Source organism: Typopeltis vanoorti, chromosome 21, assembly GCF_054136105.1.
Source record: "Typopeltis vanoorti isolate ZY-2024b chromosome 21, IOZ_Tvanoo_1.0, whole genome shotgun sequence".
NCBI lineage: Eukaryota > Metazoa > Arthropoda > Arachnida > Uropygi > Thelyphonidae > Typopeltis > Typopeltis vanoorti.
The window spans coordinates 62,472,764-62,492,332 of NC_143569.1; the positions used below are offsets into that span (position 1 = coordinate 62,472,764).

At 35.4% G+C, this 19,569-nt stretch overlaps 1 protein-coding gene across 1 annotated transcript in view; it reads left to right on the top strand.

Annotated features, from left to right (window-relative positions):
- Window positions 1–19,569, top strand: part of LOC150094912 (arylsulfatase B-like) — a 135,702-nt gene that overhangs the window by 28,362 nt on the left and 87,771 nt on the right. The window contains exon 8 of the mRNA XM_090411149.1: window positions 10,656–11,119. Within this exon, the coding sequence (XP_090267275.1) occupies window positions 10,656–11,119 (464 nt within the window). The remainder of the gene's footprint in view (window positions 1–10,655; window positions 11,120–19,569) is intronic.

The following is a 19,569-nucleotide window of genomic DNA, read 5'->3' on the forward strand; positions in this document are numbered from 1 at the left end:
GCCCTGAAGATGCCAACAGATAAATGTGGCGAAATTAGTTGGTTCAGTTAATAAAATTGATCAACACTTGATCGGTAAACCAAAAAATATTATTATTAAAGTCTCTGGTTAGTTTCTGGCATGAAAGTTTACAAAAAGAGAAAAAAATATTATGGTCTTACTTAAATTTATATAACACATCAACAACACCCAATTTGTTGATTTAAATTTACACATTTTATTTGAATGGAAATATTATTCACAAATTGTATTTACTGAATCTAACATTCAGAAAATAAATAAAGTGAAAAATACAATATATTTTTTGTTCCATAATCTACTTATTGTTAAATTTGCACTCTTGTTCAAAGATTTTTCCCGTGCTTTTGGAATTGCCATCATGTGGTTTTTGACAATGTGACTCTCATCTGAATGTTAATTTTCATTTGGTGATCATTGGGAATTTATTACTGTAGTAAAATTAAGGGTTGCATATTTATTTTTTTCAAACCAATACATATACTTCTGAGAATTCTTAAGAGCACAGAATCTTTTGTTTCTGTGCTTTTAGTAATTAGTTTTGGAAACATAGTGAATGTGTCCAAAAGCATTTAAAAGTACACATTATGTTTTCACATTTTAGGCATCTAATTTCATTTAAATCAAGAACAGGCCTCTCTATTAACCTCATTAAAGTTTTTGATTTTTCTCTTGCTTTGGCGAGTAATATTTGATATTTGTATGTTGATTCTATCATCCAATTTGTTGGTTTGTCCACAGATAGTGAACCCATTTCTCACTTCAGTTGATGGTTATATTTTATTAACCAAGAATTTTTTTTTAACTCTTTCAGGTAATTCTTTCCAACTACTACTTGATTTTGTCAAAGCATATCTTACAATAATTCCCCAAATTTCTTTAGCAAATAAATTTGAAGTCTTATTCAAAAGAAATTGACAATCAATTATCCCATTGATAACCGAAAATTCGTATTTTTCACTCAGTGTCAATTTTTCATATCGTTTTCCTTCATTCTTCTTCTTCTTCTTCTTCTTAGATTACTTCATATGGCACCACAAAAAATAGTTATTTATTATTATTATTATTATTATTTCACTGATTATTAGCTCTGATCTTATGTTTTATGTTGCCTTTCTGTTAAAAAATTCTAAACAATTAGAACTTTTCACAAAGACACTTTCAAAGAATTTTGTGGCTCACCCGTTATGTTTACCTTACCAAACACAAAACAGCAGCTGCAGTGCATGAACGATTACTTTAAGTCCAAAGTCACTCAACTCTATGGTTTTTTCTTATAGTACTGTTTACCCTTACTATATGCCCTACCCTGACCGTTCCTTCAAAAATGAACCTTTTGCACAGATGACTCAATGACATGTTTTTGCATGCTGTTGGAATACTGTTGGTGTGTTTTTATTTTACTCCGTGTGGGGAAAGGTAAAATTGGTATATAAGTTATCTGGAGAGTACAAATATTTTTCTATACCAAACATTAACAGTTTAAGTCACGTTTTTGAGTTAATTATCTGCAGGCTCTCTGTAAAACAACCAAATTCTAACAGGTTTGATTTCCGATTATGTGAAATTGTTTTCAGATAACTCAAACAATGTCAATAGGTAGCATTAGAAAATTTCTAAAATAATCAATTACATGGATATCAGTTTTCAACCCTTTTTTGTTTCCCACGATCCTGGCATTAATTTCACAGTAGTGATTTTTTTACAATAATTAAACAGAATGCATTCAGGTATCAAGTTATGGATTTATATAAAAAAGTCTACTAAGAATAATTGAGTAAAAAATTCACTGCGGAAAAACACAACAACAAAAACATATCTTTGTTCATTTAAGTTTACAGATGCATATTTTATTTTGCTTTAATACCATTTACAAGTATATTCACTGAGAAAAATTCGAAAATGTAATTGTCTAAAAATATTTCACAATATTTAGACTCTTAACATTTTCCAAATAGTTCTTCTTCTTCCTATCATGGAATATAGGCCATGTGGCCTGTTCCGGTCTCATGCCATCTCTTTCTTGGTCTTCTAATTCTTCTTTTTCCACTTATTTTGTATCTGTATAATATTTTTGGAAGTCTGCTGTTGTCCATTCGATTTAAATGTTCTAGCCATTTTTGTTTATACTGTCTTATGTAGTAATTAATTGGTTTGATTTTTAGGGATTGTAAGATTTCTTCATTTGTTTTGTGGTCCCACTTGGTATATCCAGCTGTTTTTCTGAGGAACGTCATTTCTGCTGTTTGAATTCGTTTTTCATCTTTCCTTTTCATGGTCCATGTTTCGCTTCCATATAGTAGAGTTGGTTTTGACAAGACATTATATAGTCTGATTCTAGTGTGTTTTTGTACCAGGGATGGCTTCAATATACTATTTATTATGCCATTTACTTTGACATTTTAGTGTCTATGTCTTTTTCTTCTTCGTATGATAGATCACATCCCAAGTATGTGAAAGTGTTTACTTGTTCTAATATTTTATTATCTATCACTATTTTACTTCTTATTGGGTTTTCTCCTTTGAATGCCATTATTTTTGTTTTTTCTTTGGATATTGTCATATTATATTGCTTTGAGATATCATTTAATGATTTTAATGATCTTTGTAAGTCATCTTCTGATGTAGCTAATACTATTTGATCATCTGCAAATAGTAGTGTATCTATCTTCCTTTGCGGGGTCATTTGTATACCAAATGGGTTATGCTGTTTCCAGATTGTTAATATTTCATTTATATATATGTATATTGAAAAGCAGAGGTGAGAGGGTGCATCCTTGTCGTACTCCTCTTGATATATCTTTCCATTCTGAGGTGTGTTCTAATTTAACTGCTATTTTATTTCCTGTATATATTTATTGAATAGATTGTAAAAGTTGGTTTGGTATGTTTAAATTGGTTAATATTTTAAACAATTTTTGTCGACTAATTTTGTCAAACGCTTTTTCATAATCAATAAACGCCACGTGTGTTTCGTTTTGAAATTCTCTTCTCTTTTCTATTAATAATTTTAAAGTAAAAATTGGATCTATGCAGGATCGGCCTTTTCGGAAGCCATTCTGTTCTTCTAGTAATTTGTTTTCTACAATGCTGCGTAGTTTCTCTTTTAATATTCCTGCATATATTTTATATCCTGTATTCAGCAGGCTAATTCCCCTATAATTATTGCAATTGTCTTTATTTCCTTTTTTATAGATTGGGATGACCAGTGCTTTTTTCCAAGAGTTAGGGGTTTTTCCGGACATCCAAACCATATTAAAAAATTTCAAAAGTCTTTCATTAAATTTTTCACCTGCATTTTTGTATAGTTCTATATTTATATTGTCTTCTCCTGGCGTTTTCCTATTTTTCATCTTCTTTATTATATTTTTCAGTTCTAACATTGTAATATTTTCTATTAGGTCATTCTTTGTCTTATAAAATTTTAATTCATTGTTCTCATCTGTCCAGAGATTTTGGAAATAGGTCACCCATTTTTCTAAATCTATTGTTTGTATTTTTATCTTTTCTTTTATTTCTTTATTCATGTATTTTATTACTTTATAGGTTTTGGGTTGTGGCTTAAATAAATCCTTTTCTAGTTCTGTTACGAAATTGTTCCATCTTTCTCTATTTTTTTCCTTACTTCTCGTTTTACAATTGCACTATTTCTTTTATACTCTATTTCTGCTTCTATTGTTTTGGAATTTAGCCATTTCTGGTAATTGTCCTTTTTGGTTTTTATTATATTTTCTATTTCTTTGTTCCAGTCTCGTAGTCCTCTTTTTTCTAATCCATTTGTGCTTTATTCCTAAGGTTTCTGTTGTTGCTTTTGTGAGAATTTGTTTCAAAATTTCCCATTCATCTTCTATGTCACTTGATTCATGTGTGGTTTCTGTTTTTAAGTTTGTGCATTTTTGATATTGTAGTCTAACTTGAGGATCCTGTAATGAAGAAATTTTGTAGCTCGGCTGGTAAGAATTTTCAATTCTATGTGTTTTTAGCCACTTTGGTTTAAAACGAATTTTTCTGATACCATATAATGATCAGAGTTTAATTCAAAGCCTCGATATGCTCTTACGTCTAAAATTAACTCCGCTAATTTAAAATTTGTGATAACGTAGTCAATTACTGATTTGTATCCTCTGGCTGACCAAGTACATTTATGTATTTCCTTGTGTTTAAACATTGAATTCATTATTCTCATATTATTATAAATGACAAAATCGCGCAATCTGCGACCATTTTGATTACATGTATCTTCGCCAAATTTACCTATGTTTGTTTTGTATTTTTTGTTTCCTATTCTGGCATTTAAATCTCCTGCTAGCAGTAAATAGTCAGTTTTGTTTGTTTTATCTATGGAATTCTGTAATTCTTTATAAAATATATTACTGTCTTCTTATTTTCCCTCTTCTGGTGCATATGCACCAATTATTGTTATGTGGCCTCTTAATGTCTTGAGTCTAATTTCTATTAGTCTTTCATTCAAATAGTTGTAATATACAATATTGTTCTTTAGGGATTTATGTACCATAATCATTATACCTGCTTTTCCTCTTTCTTCTTTTTTTACCCGACTGTAGATTTGTATATAGTTGTTTGTTTCTTTTGTACCTTTTTGTTTTTTCTTTGTTTCTGTTACTATACATATGTTTATGTTAGCTTGGTTTAGTTGTTTATCAAGTTCTTCTTCTTTGTGTGCAATGCTTCTCACATTCCATGTTGCAATCTTCATTATGTGTTCCTTTTTACAATTTCGTTTACCGTTTCCTGGGTTGTGGTCTTTTCCCTGACAGTCCATCCAGCTTTTCTTTGCATGAAACTTGAAAGTATTTTGAATTTCCCCAGGGCAGGTTACTAACCTGTCGCTGGGTAAGTCCAGTGGTAGGGCTACTACCTAACGCCTCTGGACAGGCAGATCTAACAGCATTTACTCTGTTAGGATGTTAAGGTTATACCACCCATACTTGGTCGCCAGTGCCTCAGGAAAAAATTGCATTTGGTGGTAGAGTGAAAGGGCAGTCAAGAGGGTGATGAAGGTCTTCCCTGCAATACTCCTCCTCACCCCCTCCTTTCTTCCCCTCACCTCCAGAAGTAGTCTGCTCAGTCTAAAAAAATAAAAAAACGCTTTTTTTTATTTTTTTCTCCAAAGTTCTCAGTATCAGTTGGAGGTGACATCCCTAAAAGATATCCCCAAATGATGAGCTCGCTCATCCCCACCAGCCTGAGCGGACATCTTCTGGAGGAGAGTTGGGGATAATAGGGGGATGATGGAGTTAGGGGTGGGGTGGGGGAGCATTGCAGGGAAGACCTCTGTCACCCCATTGACGACCTTTTCATTTCCACCACCTAATGCTATTTTTTTCCCATTTCAGACATATTTTGGACATATGAGTGAGAGAACTAGTCACATGGTCTAACATCAAAAACACTTTTTGAGGATAAAATACTTAATATGGACAAATAATATAGAATACCCTTTGAGCCACAGAGAAAAAATTTGCCCTATGATGTCTCAAAGTAAGATAATCTGACATCAACATCATATCCAACAGCATGTAGAAACATGTCCGTGAATCATCTGTGTGAAAGTTTCAGTTTGGAAGGAACGGTCAGGGATAAGGGTCAGGTAAACAGTACTATAATGAAAAACAAACGAGTCAAGTGTCTTGACAGTTATGGCAGTTCGTTCATTCAGTGCAGGTATCTTATTGTGTTGTGGTGTTTTGTAATCAGGAAAGTAAAGTAAAATAATGGGTGAGCCACAAAAGCCATTGAAATTTTCTTTCTTCAGGAAAATAGCACGAGAAAAAACTCTTCACAATAGCTCTAAAAGGATGGAAACCGATTATTATTTTAGAAGACACATAAATTGTAATGTATTTATCCAGGAACACTTGGGAAAAGTTATGCAGGAAGTGGTCCGATATCCTCGGCTACTTGCAAAGAAGAGTTGACTATGAAATGGACCTCGGCGAGTGTTATATTCTGAAATGCCAAGATGGAAACTAATACTTGATGATACAGGAGCTGATGGAAGTAAATTTTTTCTATTATTTGTGAAGAAGCTGAGAGATGTTCACCAAAAATGCACGACATTGATAATCATTTACTATTTTTGGAAACTGAATTACTAGCTATTCGTATCATGGAGAGAATTATAGCTAATCATTTAAATTGTTCAATGGTAAAATTAGACTATCAAGTTTTTATCCAATTTGATAAAGATTCTTTATTTTGGGACATTTACAAACATTTTACAAAAACTGTTTGTGTATATTTGCTGACAAAAGAATACACAGAATGTTTAGGGAGGCATGGTGTCATTTTCAGACTGACACAATATCAAATGTATGGAAGTGTGGTTATTACCATGGTATCTGATTTAGAAACTCTTTTGCGTGACCAGCTATTTTGATGTAATGTAACCAAGAAACAGTGAGTAACAAAAAATTTTATTCATTGAACTCTTTGGAAAATGTTAAGAGTCTAAACTAAATATTGTGAAATATGTTTAGGTAAATACATGTTTCAAATTTTTCTCAGTGAATATACTTGTAAATAGTATTTGAGCAAAATAATATATGCATTTGTAAACTTAAATGAAAAAATATATGCGCTTTTGTTGTTGTGTTTTTCCACAGTTAATTTTTACTCAGTTATTCTGAGTAGACTTTGATATTTAAATCCATAACTTTATACCTGAATGCATTCTGTTTAATTATTGTAAAAAAATCACTACTGTGAAATTAATGCCAGGATCATGGAAACAAAAAAGGGTTGAAAACTGATATCCATGTAATTGATTATTTTAGAAATTTTCTAATGCTACCTATTGATATTGTTTGAGTTATCTGAAAACAATTCATTCACATAATCGAAAATCCGAACTGTTAGAATTTGGTTGTTTTACAGAGAGCCTGCAGATAATTAACCCCAGAACGTGACTTAAACTGTTAACGTTTGGTATAGAAAAATATTTGTACTCTCCGGATAACTTATGTACCAATTTTACCTTTCCCCACATAGAGTAAGATAAAAACTCACCAACAGTATATCCAACAAGCATGTGAAAATATGTCGTTGAGTCATCTGCGCAAAAGGTTCATTTTTGAAGGAACGGTCAGGGTATGGCATATAGTAAGGGTAAGCAATGCTATAAGAAAAAACCAAACCATAGTCCTGTGACTTTGTACTTAAAGTAATCGGTCATGCACTGCAGCTGCTGTTTTGTGTTGTGGTGTTTTGTGTTTGGTAATGAAACATAACAGGTGAGCCACAAAATTCTTTGAAAGTTTCTTTGTGAAAATTTCTGATTGTTTAGAATTTTGTAACAGAAAGGTAACATAAAATATAAGATCAGAGCTAATAATCAGTGAAATAATAATAATAATAAATAACTATTTTTTGCAGTGCCATATGAAGTAATCTAAGAAGAAGAAGAAGAATGAAGGAAAACGATATGAAAAATCGACATTTGGTGAAAAAATTAATTTTCTGTTATCATTGCTATAACTGATTGTCAATTTCTTTTGAATAGGACTTCAAATTTATTTCCTAAAGAAATTTGTATTTCTGATGGAATTATTGTAAGACATGCTTTGACAAAATCAACTTGTAGTTGGAAAGAATTACCTGAAAGAGTTAAAATAACAAAATTCTTGGTTAATAAAATATAACCATCAGCTGAAGTGAGAAATTGGTTCACTATCTCTGGACAAACTAAGAAATTGGATGATAGAATCAAAATGCAAATATCAAATATTACTCGCCAAAGGAAGAGAAAAATCAAAAACATTAACGAGTTTAATAGGGAGGCCTGTTCTTGATTTAAATGAAATTGGATGCCTAAATGTGAAAACATAATGTGCACTTTTAAGTGCTTTTGGAAACAATGAAAGATTCTGTGCTTTTAATAATTCTCAGAAGTATATGTATTGGTTTCAAAAAAATAAATATGCAACCCTTAATTTTACTACAGTAATAAACTCCCAATGATCACCAAATGAAAATTAACATTCAGATAAGAGTCACATTGTCAAAAAGCACATGATGGCAATTCCAAAAGCATGGGAAGAACCTTTGAACAACAGTGCAAATTTAACAATAAGTGGATTAATGAAAAAAAAAATAGATTGTAGTTTTCACTTTATTTATTTTCTGTATGTTAGATTCTGTAAATACAATTTGTGAATAATATTTCCATTCAAATAAAATGTGTAAATTTAAATGAACAAATTGGGTGTCGTTGATGTGTTATACAAATTTAAGTAAGACCATAATAGTTTTTTTCTCCTTGTAAAATTTCATGCCCCAAAATAACCAGAGACCTTTTTTTTTTTGAAAATCCACTCAGTGAAACTGTGTCAACTCTTGGAAGGAAAAGGAAATGGGTATTAAATTAATAGACAATCAAACATAAAACATGACAACAATGACGGATGTGTGTCACCCTGCAAAAATTCCAGGATATCTTATCACAAAAACATTGCCCACCGAAAACACCATGTGATATCACAGAGAGACATATGTACCCAAGAAATTTTCAATCACATAGCATCACGATTCTTATCTCTAAATATCACCCATAAGGCAATAAACAAACCAAACACACCATGTGATGTCCCTGACAGATGAGGGCCCCAGCGATATTCCAAATATTCCAAAATCTATAATAACAAACATCCACGTCACGATTCCTTATCTTATCTTGATCTTGTCAGAAGTGTCCCACCAATCACGACATGATTCCTTATCCACTAATATATCTTCCTTTCCATTCAAAACAATAACGTCACTTATTTACAACTAACAAATGACGTCACTTATCTTCATCTGATAACAAAAAACATTCACGTCATGATTCCTTATCTTATCTTCATCTTGATCTTATCAGAAGTGTCCTGCCAATCACAAGACGATTTCTTATCCAGTAATATATGTCAATTTTCCATCCAAAACAATAACGCCACTTATTTACAACTAACAAATGACGCCACTTATTTACAACTAACAAATGACGTCACTTATTTACAATCTAACAAATGACGTCACTTATCTACATCTCATAACAACACACACCCACGTCACGATTCCTTATCTCATCTTGATCTTGATCTTGTCAGAAGTGCACCACCAATCACAACACGAATCCTTATCTCTACCATCACACATAATTCCATACGTGAACCAAAACACAAGAACTCACGTCACTGACACATATGCCCTCAGGGAAATTCCAAACATTACAAACGCATGACGTCATCTTCTTCTCTACCAATCACGTCACGATTCCTTATCTTATCTTGATCTTGTCAGAAGTGCCACCCATTCTACTTAAGTTTATGATATACACGAAATTCATTTTTAGAAATCTCAAGTATTAGTGATCTTTCTTTTGAATTATCAGAAACTTTACAAACTCCATCCCTCAACTCATCTACTTCCTGTTAATATATCTGATTTCCTGCACACTTTTAAGCTTGTATTATTGCATTATGACTCTTTTGATAATGTGTTGCAGAGCGATGAAGTAAGAAGACTGATTTCTAATTTTATTTTATTTTATTTATTTATTTATTTATTTTTGTAGAAATTAAATGCGGGCCTGTGCCAGAATTAGTGGCACACTTGGAAACTATAAAAAACTGGGTTATTACACACAAACCATAATGAAAAAAAAAGGGTGGGTGTTATAGAAACGTTAAAGAAAATTGTCATTGTTATTTGATAATAATCAACTTACACACAAAGGCCTTTGACCTAGCCAGCTGGTTTTCGTAACCATAATTTTAGGATGAGGTGTTAGTCATCTTATGCCTACATTTTTTTTTTTTCGTGTATAAATTTTATGTGTTCTTGTGCCAGTTTACATAGATACAGGATGAAAGATTCAAGTTTATGGGAGAAAACGCCTTGCTGGCTTCATATGGAATCGGTTAACACACTTCTGCCAAAAAAGTCATGATGAAAGTTCCTAGAGGGGATTCAACCCTAGTTCATTTCAACCAAACGGAGACCCTAATCATTGTTCAGAGAGAAAAAAAATTAAAATTAATCTTTTCCTGAGGTTGGGGACTTAAAACTGAAATGTCGAGGGAACACTGAAAGGACCTGGATGAAAAGATCAGAATTTTGGTTCCTTAAACAGATGGTTCAAATATATCATTAATATCTGAGACATTAAATGAACCATGATGAAGTTATAGTATATTTTGTAATTTCCACCTAAGGAGGTCCTCCCTCATTGACCCATGTGTGGGTTTGGAGTGGTACTTGAGGATCATCTTCTGGATGTTACTGACTTCATCATAGCTTCCAGGATCATCTGATATCGTGGTGATACGAGACAAGATACGGGATATCCCACTTGCAAAACAGTGTGTGATATAACATTGTGACTCCTGTGTGTGTGTGTGTGTGTGTGTGTGTGTGTGTGTGTGTGTGTGTGTGTGTGTGTGTGTGTGTGTGTGTGTGTGTGTGTGTGTGTGTGTGTGTGTGTGTGTGTGTGTGTGTGTGTGTGTGTGTGTGGTGTTATGCGAACTGGTACTTAACTTTCTGTATATTAAGCCCTAGATGAAACGATGTAAAATTCATATTCTTAATACAAGCACAGGATTTATTTGATTAAATTATTTTTTTTTTTTTCAATTTAGGTGGTGACATTAATGAGATGAAAGATATTGACGGAATTTCCATGTGGAAAACGTTGTTAAATGATACCCCTTCGCAGCGGAAGCAGATCGTCGCCAATATCGACCCATTTGATAATACTGCTGCTCTCATTGACAATATCGGCGGAGTTCGTTACAAACTGATAACTGGAACTTACAAAAAAGGAAAACATGATAGCTGGTATGGATCACCAAACAATAACAGTTGCCCAAATGACGATAATTTAATGTGGCAAAATGGTAGCATTGTTGGAGATATTCTAAAAAGTCTAGGAAGGCAATTCCCCCCGAAGCAATGCATCTGTCAAACAAAAGCACAAGTAAAATGTGAGCATCCAATACCGAAAACCGCTTTTAAAAATTGTAATCCTGGGGAAAAGCCATGTCTGTTTGCCATTGAGACGGATCCTTGCGAGCACTACAACTTAGCAAGAAAATATCCTGAGGTAAAGTATTCTAGAACAAATTTATATTCTTCATTTTTTTTCTAGAATGAGTACTAGAGAAGAAAATTAATTAAATATGTTGTTCCTGCACTCCCTATACGGGAACAACATAGGCGTTAGCTGATAAAAAAAAATGGCTACGAAAATCCAGGGTGGTCCATGAGTCACGAAGGAGTTTAAACATTTAACTTTTCTGGCCCTTTTCTGGCTGCGGCGCCCTAATTTCTTCTCGAATATTTTCCTTTAGCTGTTGGATTGTCTGGGGTTTGTTCGCATACACCTTTCCCTTCAGGTAGCTCAGTAGGAAGAAATCGGGAGCTATCAGATCTGCAGAACTTGATAGCCAATTAAGCACCATTAAGTGAATATTTGAGTTACAATCGAATGCTAATTTCTAAGATAGAATCGCGCGATTTTCGTTCGTTATTGGTTTTGAACTTTTCCGTGATTAATTTATCAATACCTGAAAACAGAAAAAGAGTAATGATAAAAAAAAAAGTTATTCACATTTTAACCCCCTTCCTGGACGTCCCGTACAAACCAAAATACAGCACACATAATCCCCTCCCCGCAGAATATGACAATGATATAGTTGACCATGTTGTATTAATTATTTGCCAGTAGAGGTAGGGAAAACGAACCCATGATTACTTATAATCTGCGCACCTTATAGGTAACCATACAGTTGGGGTTTTCTTCAGTCTTATGTTTCGGTTTGTTTTGTAGAAAAAAAAACCTCTTACGTTTTTTAAAGGTCTAAACTCTTCCAAGTTTGTATGAGACCAAGTTGTAACTTAGATTCACTTGAAAATAAGTGGAAATTATAGAGTTTATATCTTTTTGAAAAGAGTTTAATTTTTCACTTCAACAATTCTTCAGATTAATAGACATAAAGAAAAATCGATAAATACAATCTTCTTCTTCTTCTACGCGTTATTCCCGCTTCCTATGCAGGGTCCGCGTGTCACTTTAGATGCGACTTCTTGTTAGTACTACTCCCAACCGACCCGTCGCCTGGTCTGCCGCTGGGGGGGGGTTATATTTTTGACGGTAGAGGCGTATGTTCAGGGGGGAGATTTGCCTGTTTGCGGGATGAAAAACGCCAAATAAACTGGCGGAAAAAACCCTACTGACCGCGCCCAAGACCGGCTAACTTGGCTATGCCTGAGGAAGATCCTGAAATTCATCACGTCTACAACGGGAATCGAACCTGGGACATTCCTTCCCCAGGCATATGGTTGCGAAGCGCAAAGCCACTAGGCTAACCGCGCGGTACAAAAATCGATAAATACAATAGAAACTATAATTGTAAGAAAATTGACTAATAACAATATGTCGATTCTATCTTCAAGTACATTCTAAAAAAGAATTTACTCGTTACATTTTTTTTCCCAGAAAATAAAGAAACTGACATTTCAAACCAAACCTAATTGGTTATATATCTAGTGAAGTCCCATCAACATAATACCCAATTTGCGAGCTCCTCAATCTAAAATGTAAAACTATACTAGGAAAGGTTAATTTTTGTCTCTGCTCATAATATATTAGAGTCACTCCTCACTGGATTGTTCTTCCTTCAAACTATCTACAGCATCGCTAAAATATAAACTAAATAAACAGTAAAATCTCAAGGACAGATCTCGTAACATCCTGATGGTGACCTTCACATTGTTGGATTCTGTTCCTCCACGTATCAAATCAGCTCTCGAATTTGTACAATAACCATAAGGCGTCCTGTCAAATTCTTCACATGCATCTAATTCCTTGTAACTAATAAAATGGAAGTAGATTCATAAGATGATCTTCCCATTAATCCAACCATATGAAGGCTATTTTTCTGGCAACCTTAATAATAATGAAGGGGATACAAATCCTTTGATGTTTATCTGCCAGTAAACGAAACTCTAAGAACTAGGACTAAGATCTATGAGTTTCATACCGAAAAACTATCGGCAAATCCAAGTGTAAATAACCACTTGGTAGTACAACACCAATGCAACTCGTATCAAAGGTGGAGCAAGATCCCTCACTATCCTTGATATTTTCTCATAATGTAAAAACACAGCCTCGAGGGGATGTAGTAGTGTAATTACATTATGAGGAGAGGTCACTACCCAGACCGGTTTCAACCTTTTTTGATGTCTCATCAGTGAGTAGGTAGATCTGGAAGATAACAAGGTCCTTATCTTATAGTCCTTATAATAAGAACTGGCTTAAAGGAGCGAAGCAAGAATGCTTTTCATCTTCCCCGTTATCTGTATCTGTAGAGGACAGTGTGGGGATAAGGTGTAATTGAGCTATTAAAGCTCTTATCATGGCAGGAGGGTAACAGCAATAGCAGAGCCTCAGTGGTAACTTCTTAGGCTACAGCATTGCCATCCATTACCCTCCAAGGGTATTGATCACCGCATCTCACGTTGATCCTAAACGAACCTACCTTTAACCAAGATAATAACATAAGAAGGATGCAGGACATATATGGCGCAGAGGGTGAAGCTTGACGCTTTTCATATTCCCTGTTGTCTGTTTCTGGAGCAGTGATGGGAGAGATTTGTGAGCTAATTTTGCCCGCCCTGAGTGGGCAGAAGTGGTTATTCGTCGTTGGGTGTTAGGATGGCTTTTGGTCTTTTATGTTTCCAGTGGTGATTACCGTCATAGTTTCTGGCTTGCTGTATTAGTTGGTTTGGATGCGTAGATGTCTTCATAAAGAATTTCTCTGCTAGGGAGCGTAGTAGTGGAGAGATGTAGGGGATATTTATGTCCCGGTGGATCTGGGCGTTCCTGATGAACCACGGGGCGTCCAGAATCATTCGCAGGCATTTGTTCTGTAGTCTTTGTAGCTTGAGGATGTTTGTCTTGGAGGTATGGCTCCAAGCTGGGGAGGCGCATATGACTGTGGGACGGATCACTGTCTTGTACAGTAGTATTTTATTTGTTGAGTCTGTTGATCAAGGGGTATAGCTGGGCGATAACTTTTGAAGCTTTGGTGCATGTGCTCTTGATGTGGCTGTTGAAGCATAATCGCATATCGAGAAGTATTCCGAGGTATTTTGCTTCAGTTTTCCAGGGAATTTTAGAGTTGAACAGGGAGATATCTCCTTTGGGGGATGCTCGTCTTCTTGTGAAGAGTATCGTTGTACTTTTCTGGGGCTTTAATTGTAGTCGCCAGTCTTTAAACCATTTTTCTAGATTCAGAATGGTGTCTTGTAGTTTTTTGGTAACGAGAAGTGGTTGACGAGATCTGGCTAGAATAGCCAAGTCATCTGCACAAAGGGCGATGGTGGATGTGAGAGGATTTTGAGGGATGTCTGCCATATAGATGTTGAACAGGATCGGGGCTAGCAGTGATCCTTCAGGAACTCCAGCGAGGATTTTCCGTTGGGATGAGACTGTCTCATTGATTTTGACTTGTATCCTCCTGTTGGAGAGGTATGATGTGATCATGTGTATCATGTTTAGTGGAAGGTTAGCGATGATAAGTTTGTAGAGGAAGCCTTGGTGCCAGATCTTATCGAAGGCATTTGAGATGTCTAGTAAGGCAGCTCCAGTGTGTTGATTCCAATTGAATCCTGTGGTGATGTATTCTACCAGTCTATGGATTTGATGGGTGGTGCTGTGAAGAACAAGAAGAACAATTGTTCTTCATTCCAGAAGAACAATTTTGACGGAAGCCAAATTGTTCTTCTGGAATGATATTTAGTTGGTTGACATGATCTTGGAGTCTGATGAGGGTGATTTTCTCAGCTATTTTCCCTAAATTGGATAGCAGGCTGATGGGACGGTAATTTTCAGGTAGGTATGGGTCTTTGCCTGGTTTGTGAATTGGGATGATGTCGGCTATTTCCCATGACTGGGGAAGTGCTGCCATTTGAGGATGGAGTTTATGATGTTTGCCAGATGTGCTATGGCTTTGCGTGGTAGTGCCTTGATGACTTGGTTAGTGATGCGTCAGGACCTGGGGCTTTTTTGATCTTGAGATGGTTGATGATGCCGATTATTTCGGTAGGTGAGGTAGGCATTATAGGACTTGGATTGACATTGGAACGATTTACTAACCTGACTTTACGATGGATCTTGTATACGTGGCTGATGTTTAGGTTCTCATATGCAGGACTGCATTGTTTCTCTAGGTTTCTTGCTATGGCTTCGGCTTTGTCAGCAATCTGTGTATGCAAGGTGCTGTTCTGCTTGCAGAGGGGGTGAGGGATTTGCGCTTGTTCCTGAGGTTATTTAGGAATTTCCACATAGAATGATCTGGTGTGGAGATGGAGGTGAGCTTGTTGTCCCATTGTTGGTTCCTGTGGTTCTGGAGAGCTCTCGGACAGATTTGTTTAATCTCCTGAGGGCTGTTTCGTCCTGTGGAGCATGAGTGTTGTGATATCTTTTTCTTTGTTTGTTTTTTTTCCCTTATTAAGTCCATGATTTCTTCCGGGAGACGGTTTTGTTTGTGGGTAATCGTGGATACTGTGGCTGCTGTTATGGCTTTATTGATTTGATTGGTGAGGTTCTTTATTGCCGTGTCCATTTCTTCCTTGGCTTTTATATAGGGAAAAGGACCAATGTGTTCTGGTAGCACTTTCTTAAGTTTCTCCCGGATGATGGAGGTTTGGGGGGGGGGGGGGGGAAGTGACTGATCCTTGTTCCCTAAATGAAGTAGGATTGGGTTGTGGTCTGATGATAATTCGTTCAGTGCTTGAATGCTGTGCTGGTATTTGATGTTGTGTAGAATGGCGATGTCTAGGATGTCGGCTGCTGTGCCAGTTGGGCTGTGGTGGGTTGATTCAGTGGGTCCTGTTACGACAGCGTTGTTTAATCCTGTGTAGCACACATAAGAAAGTTTAAGTGAAAAGAACTTACATACCTTCACTATACGAATGCCATATAGGTGTGTCTGTATATTATAACATAGAATAAAAGCCAAAAGGCTATTTTTCTGACAACCTTAATAATAATGAAGGGGATAGAAATCCTTTGATGTTTATCTGCCAGTAAACGAAACTCTAAGAACTAGGACTAAGAGTTTCATACCGAAACAACTATCGGCAAATCCAAGTGAAAGTAACCACTTGGTAGTACACCAAGGCAATTCGTATCAAAGATAGTGCAAGCTCAAAGGATTTGTATCCCCTTCATTATTATTAAGGTTGCCAGAAAAATAATCGTTTGGCTTTTATTCTATGTTATAATATACAGGCACACCTTTAAGTCATTCATATAGTGAAGGTATGTAAGTTCTTTTCACTTAAACCTCGTTATTATTGCCGTCCAGGTCTACCTACTCACTGATGAGATCTCAAAAAAGGTTGAAACCGGTCTGGGTAGTGACCTCTCCTCATAATGTAATTACACTACTACATCCCCTAGGGGCTGTGTGTTTACATTATGAGGAAATATCATATCAAGGATAGTGAGAGAGCTTGCACCACCTTTGATACGAGTTGTCTTGGTGTTGTACTACCAAGTAGTTATTTACACTTGGATTTGCCGATAGTTTTTCGGTATGAAACTCATAGATCTTAGTCCTAGTTCTTAGAGTTTCGTTTACTGGCAGATAAACATCAAAGGATTTGTATCCCCTTCACAATTGTGATTTGTTCTTCTCCTATTTTTATTTTATTTTAGTTTTTTTTTTAAACAGATCGTAAAATGCATGAAGGCAACTCTGAAAGAATACAAGGAAGCTTCAGTAGCTCCCCTAAGTTCATTAAATGATCCTCGCTCAAATCCTATTCTGCATAATTTCTCCTTAACTACCTGGATGGACGACTATCAATAATGTATGGATGTAAAGTGCTCAATTTTTTGCCAGAAATGTAGATAAGACTCTCCATCACTGTGTCTTCATAACGTTTTGTTAAAAAAAATTTTTTTTTTTAATTTTGGAAACGAATATGTTAAAAAATCTGCCCTGATAAATTTTACTTTGCTTGAGTGTTACTGCTAGTATATTCACAATAAAAGTGAAAACGTTTTTATTAATATTTAAGCAAATAATTTTAAAAAAAATGTAATTTTATCGTTTGCTGTTATTATTTCTATAATGTAAAATTGCCGACATTCATATGTCCTGCTGTGCATGTAAACAAATTAAAAAGAATGCAAGATATACGAAACTAAATAACTGTAATATTCTTTTGAAATGTAAAATTCCAGAAGCATAGAAGAACTACTGTAAGTTTTTAAACAAACGAAATAAAATTCTTATAAAAATGGAGTCATTTATCGATCAGTAAAACACATTAAGTGATTTTGTATTTCCCAACATTACCCTATAATAAGCATAGGAAAGAAAGTCGATCTTATATTTTAGATCCGACAGTCAGTTTATCTCAGCGGCTAATCTAACTGCTGATATGCAGTCATCCCTCGACTTACGCCCGTTCGAGTTACTTCCTTTCGAAGATACGTCCTTGATTCCATAAAGATATAAATAACATTTTCGACTATACTCTCGAACAGGACACAAACGAACGTAATGTAAAAAGGTTTCTATTTAGTAACAATGCATAATGCGCAGTGGCAACAGCAACCTCCCTCGACAGTCGGCACGTGTCTTTAACAGTTCCCTCTGTTGATTTTGTGTTAGAGAAATAGGCTATTTGGGTATTTATCGTTAAATATTTCGCGATATTTTGTGCGACGTCGCCCCTACACGCCCAATCAATAAACCTAGTGAGGAATCACAGAAAAAGAGACCAATTGATCTTGAAACGAAGTTGCCAATTATAAAGTAACATGAAGCTGGAAGGCCAGTCCGTGTGATTGCACATGACTTCGGATGCTCTCATTATACAGAGCTGACCATTTTGAAAAATAAGGATAAAGTCATAGAAGCTATGAAAGGATCTGCTTCCATTAAATCGACGATAGTGACGAAACAACGACAAGGTCCTATCGGTGATATGGAAAAGCTATTGCGTCATGGATAGAGGACCTGAACCAAATGAGCATGCCCCGTAGCACTATAACCATAACCGATAAGGCACTAAGTCTGTTCGACATGTTGAAGGAGAAAGTGGGACCCGATTATGACTTCGAATTCAACACTTCTTCAGGTCGGTTCATGACATTTAAGATGTTTTGTGCTGCATCAGGTGAAAATGTAGGTAATCTGCAAGTGCGATGAGAAGGCTGCCAATGAGTTTGTGGAGAAATTGGGTAAATTTATTACGGAGGAAAATTATTTTCCCAGCAAATATTTAATATGGATGAGACCTCTTTGTGTCGAAAAAAAAAATGCCGGAGAAGATATTCATCCAGAAAAAGCTAAAATCTGTGCCTGGTTTCAAAGCTCTTAAAATGGTATTACGATTCTATTAACGCGGGGGGGGGGGATAATGTGAGTGGATATAAACCGAAAGATGTGATATGGCACAGTGAGAATCCACGAGCCTTCACAAATTTTAGGAAGCATACTCTTCCAAATCATTATCGGAGCAATAAAAAGTCGTCGATGACTCAAAATTGTTTTAGGATGCCTTAATCAACTTATGTGAGTGAAATTGAAAGTATTGTGTGAAAGAAAATCTAGAAGTTGAAATTTTATTAATTCTAGATAATGCTCCTCGTCATCCGTCTTATATCTGTGATCTTCAACTAGTTCAAGGTCATGTTTCTCCCTCCGAACCCTACTTCATTGATCCAACCGATGGATCAGGAAGTTCTTGCAGTAGGGTTTAAGGCTTATTATCTACGGAGAACTTTTTCACAAGCCATTTACGCCTCTGAAAGAAATGATCAGACTCTCATGCAATACTGAAAAGCTTTCAATATTTATCATGCTATTAAAAATATTGCTGTGACTTTGGACGAAGTGACCTCTGAATGTATGAGTGGTATATGGAAAAATACATTAAAACGGTTTGTGCAAAATTTTGTTAGTTTTGAAAGAAATGAAGACCTTTTTGAATTGAGTGAAGAAACAGTGGATCTAGCAAACAGTCTTAATCTCGAAGTGAATGAAGACGACATAATTCTACTAATAGAAAGTGCTTTGAAGAGTTGACCAACGAATAATTAGTTGGACTGGAAGAACAAGGTGTTGCGGAAGAGGAAGAACAAGAAAAAAAAGAGGGAGATGAGAAACAAAAAGAGGTAGTTAAACAATTTACAGTGAAGTTCTTGCAGAAATGTTCTTTGGAGTTAGCGATGTTCTCAAAATGGCTGAAGACATGGACCCCAATGCTGAACACTACTTATCAGTAGAAACGAAAGTAAATGATGCGTTTGCTTGCTATAAACAAATTTATGATGAAAAGATGAAGAGGAATAAGCAAAGCACATTGGATATTTCATCAAAAAAAAAAAAAAAAAACAGGCTACACCAGAAGATCCGAAGACACCTGGTTATTCACATAGGGAAGGTAATGAAGATGTGATTGTGGAGGAATATTTGGGTGATTTCTCCCGTTTTATAGTGCAGTAACGCACAGTACAGTTTTATAAGGTGT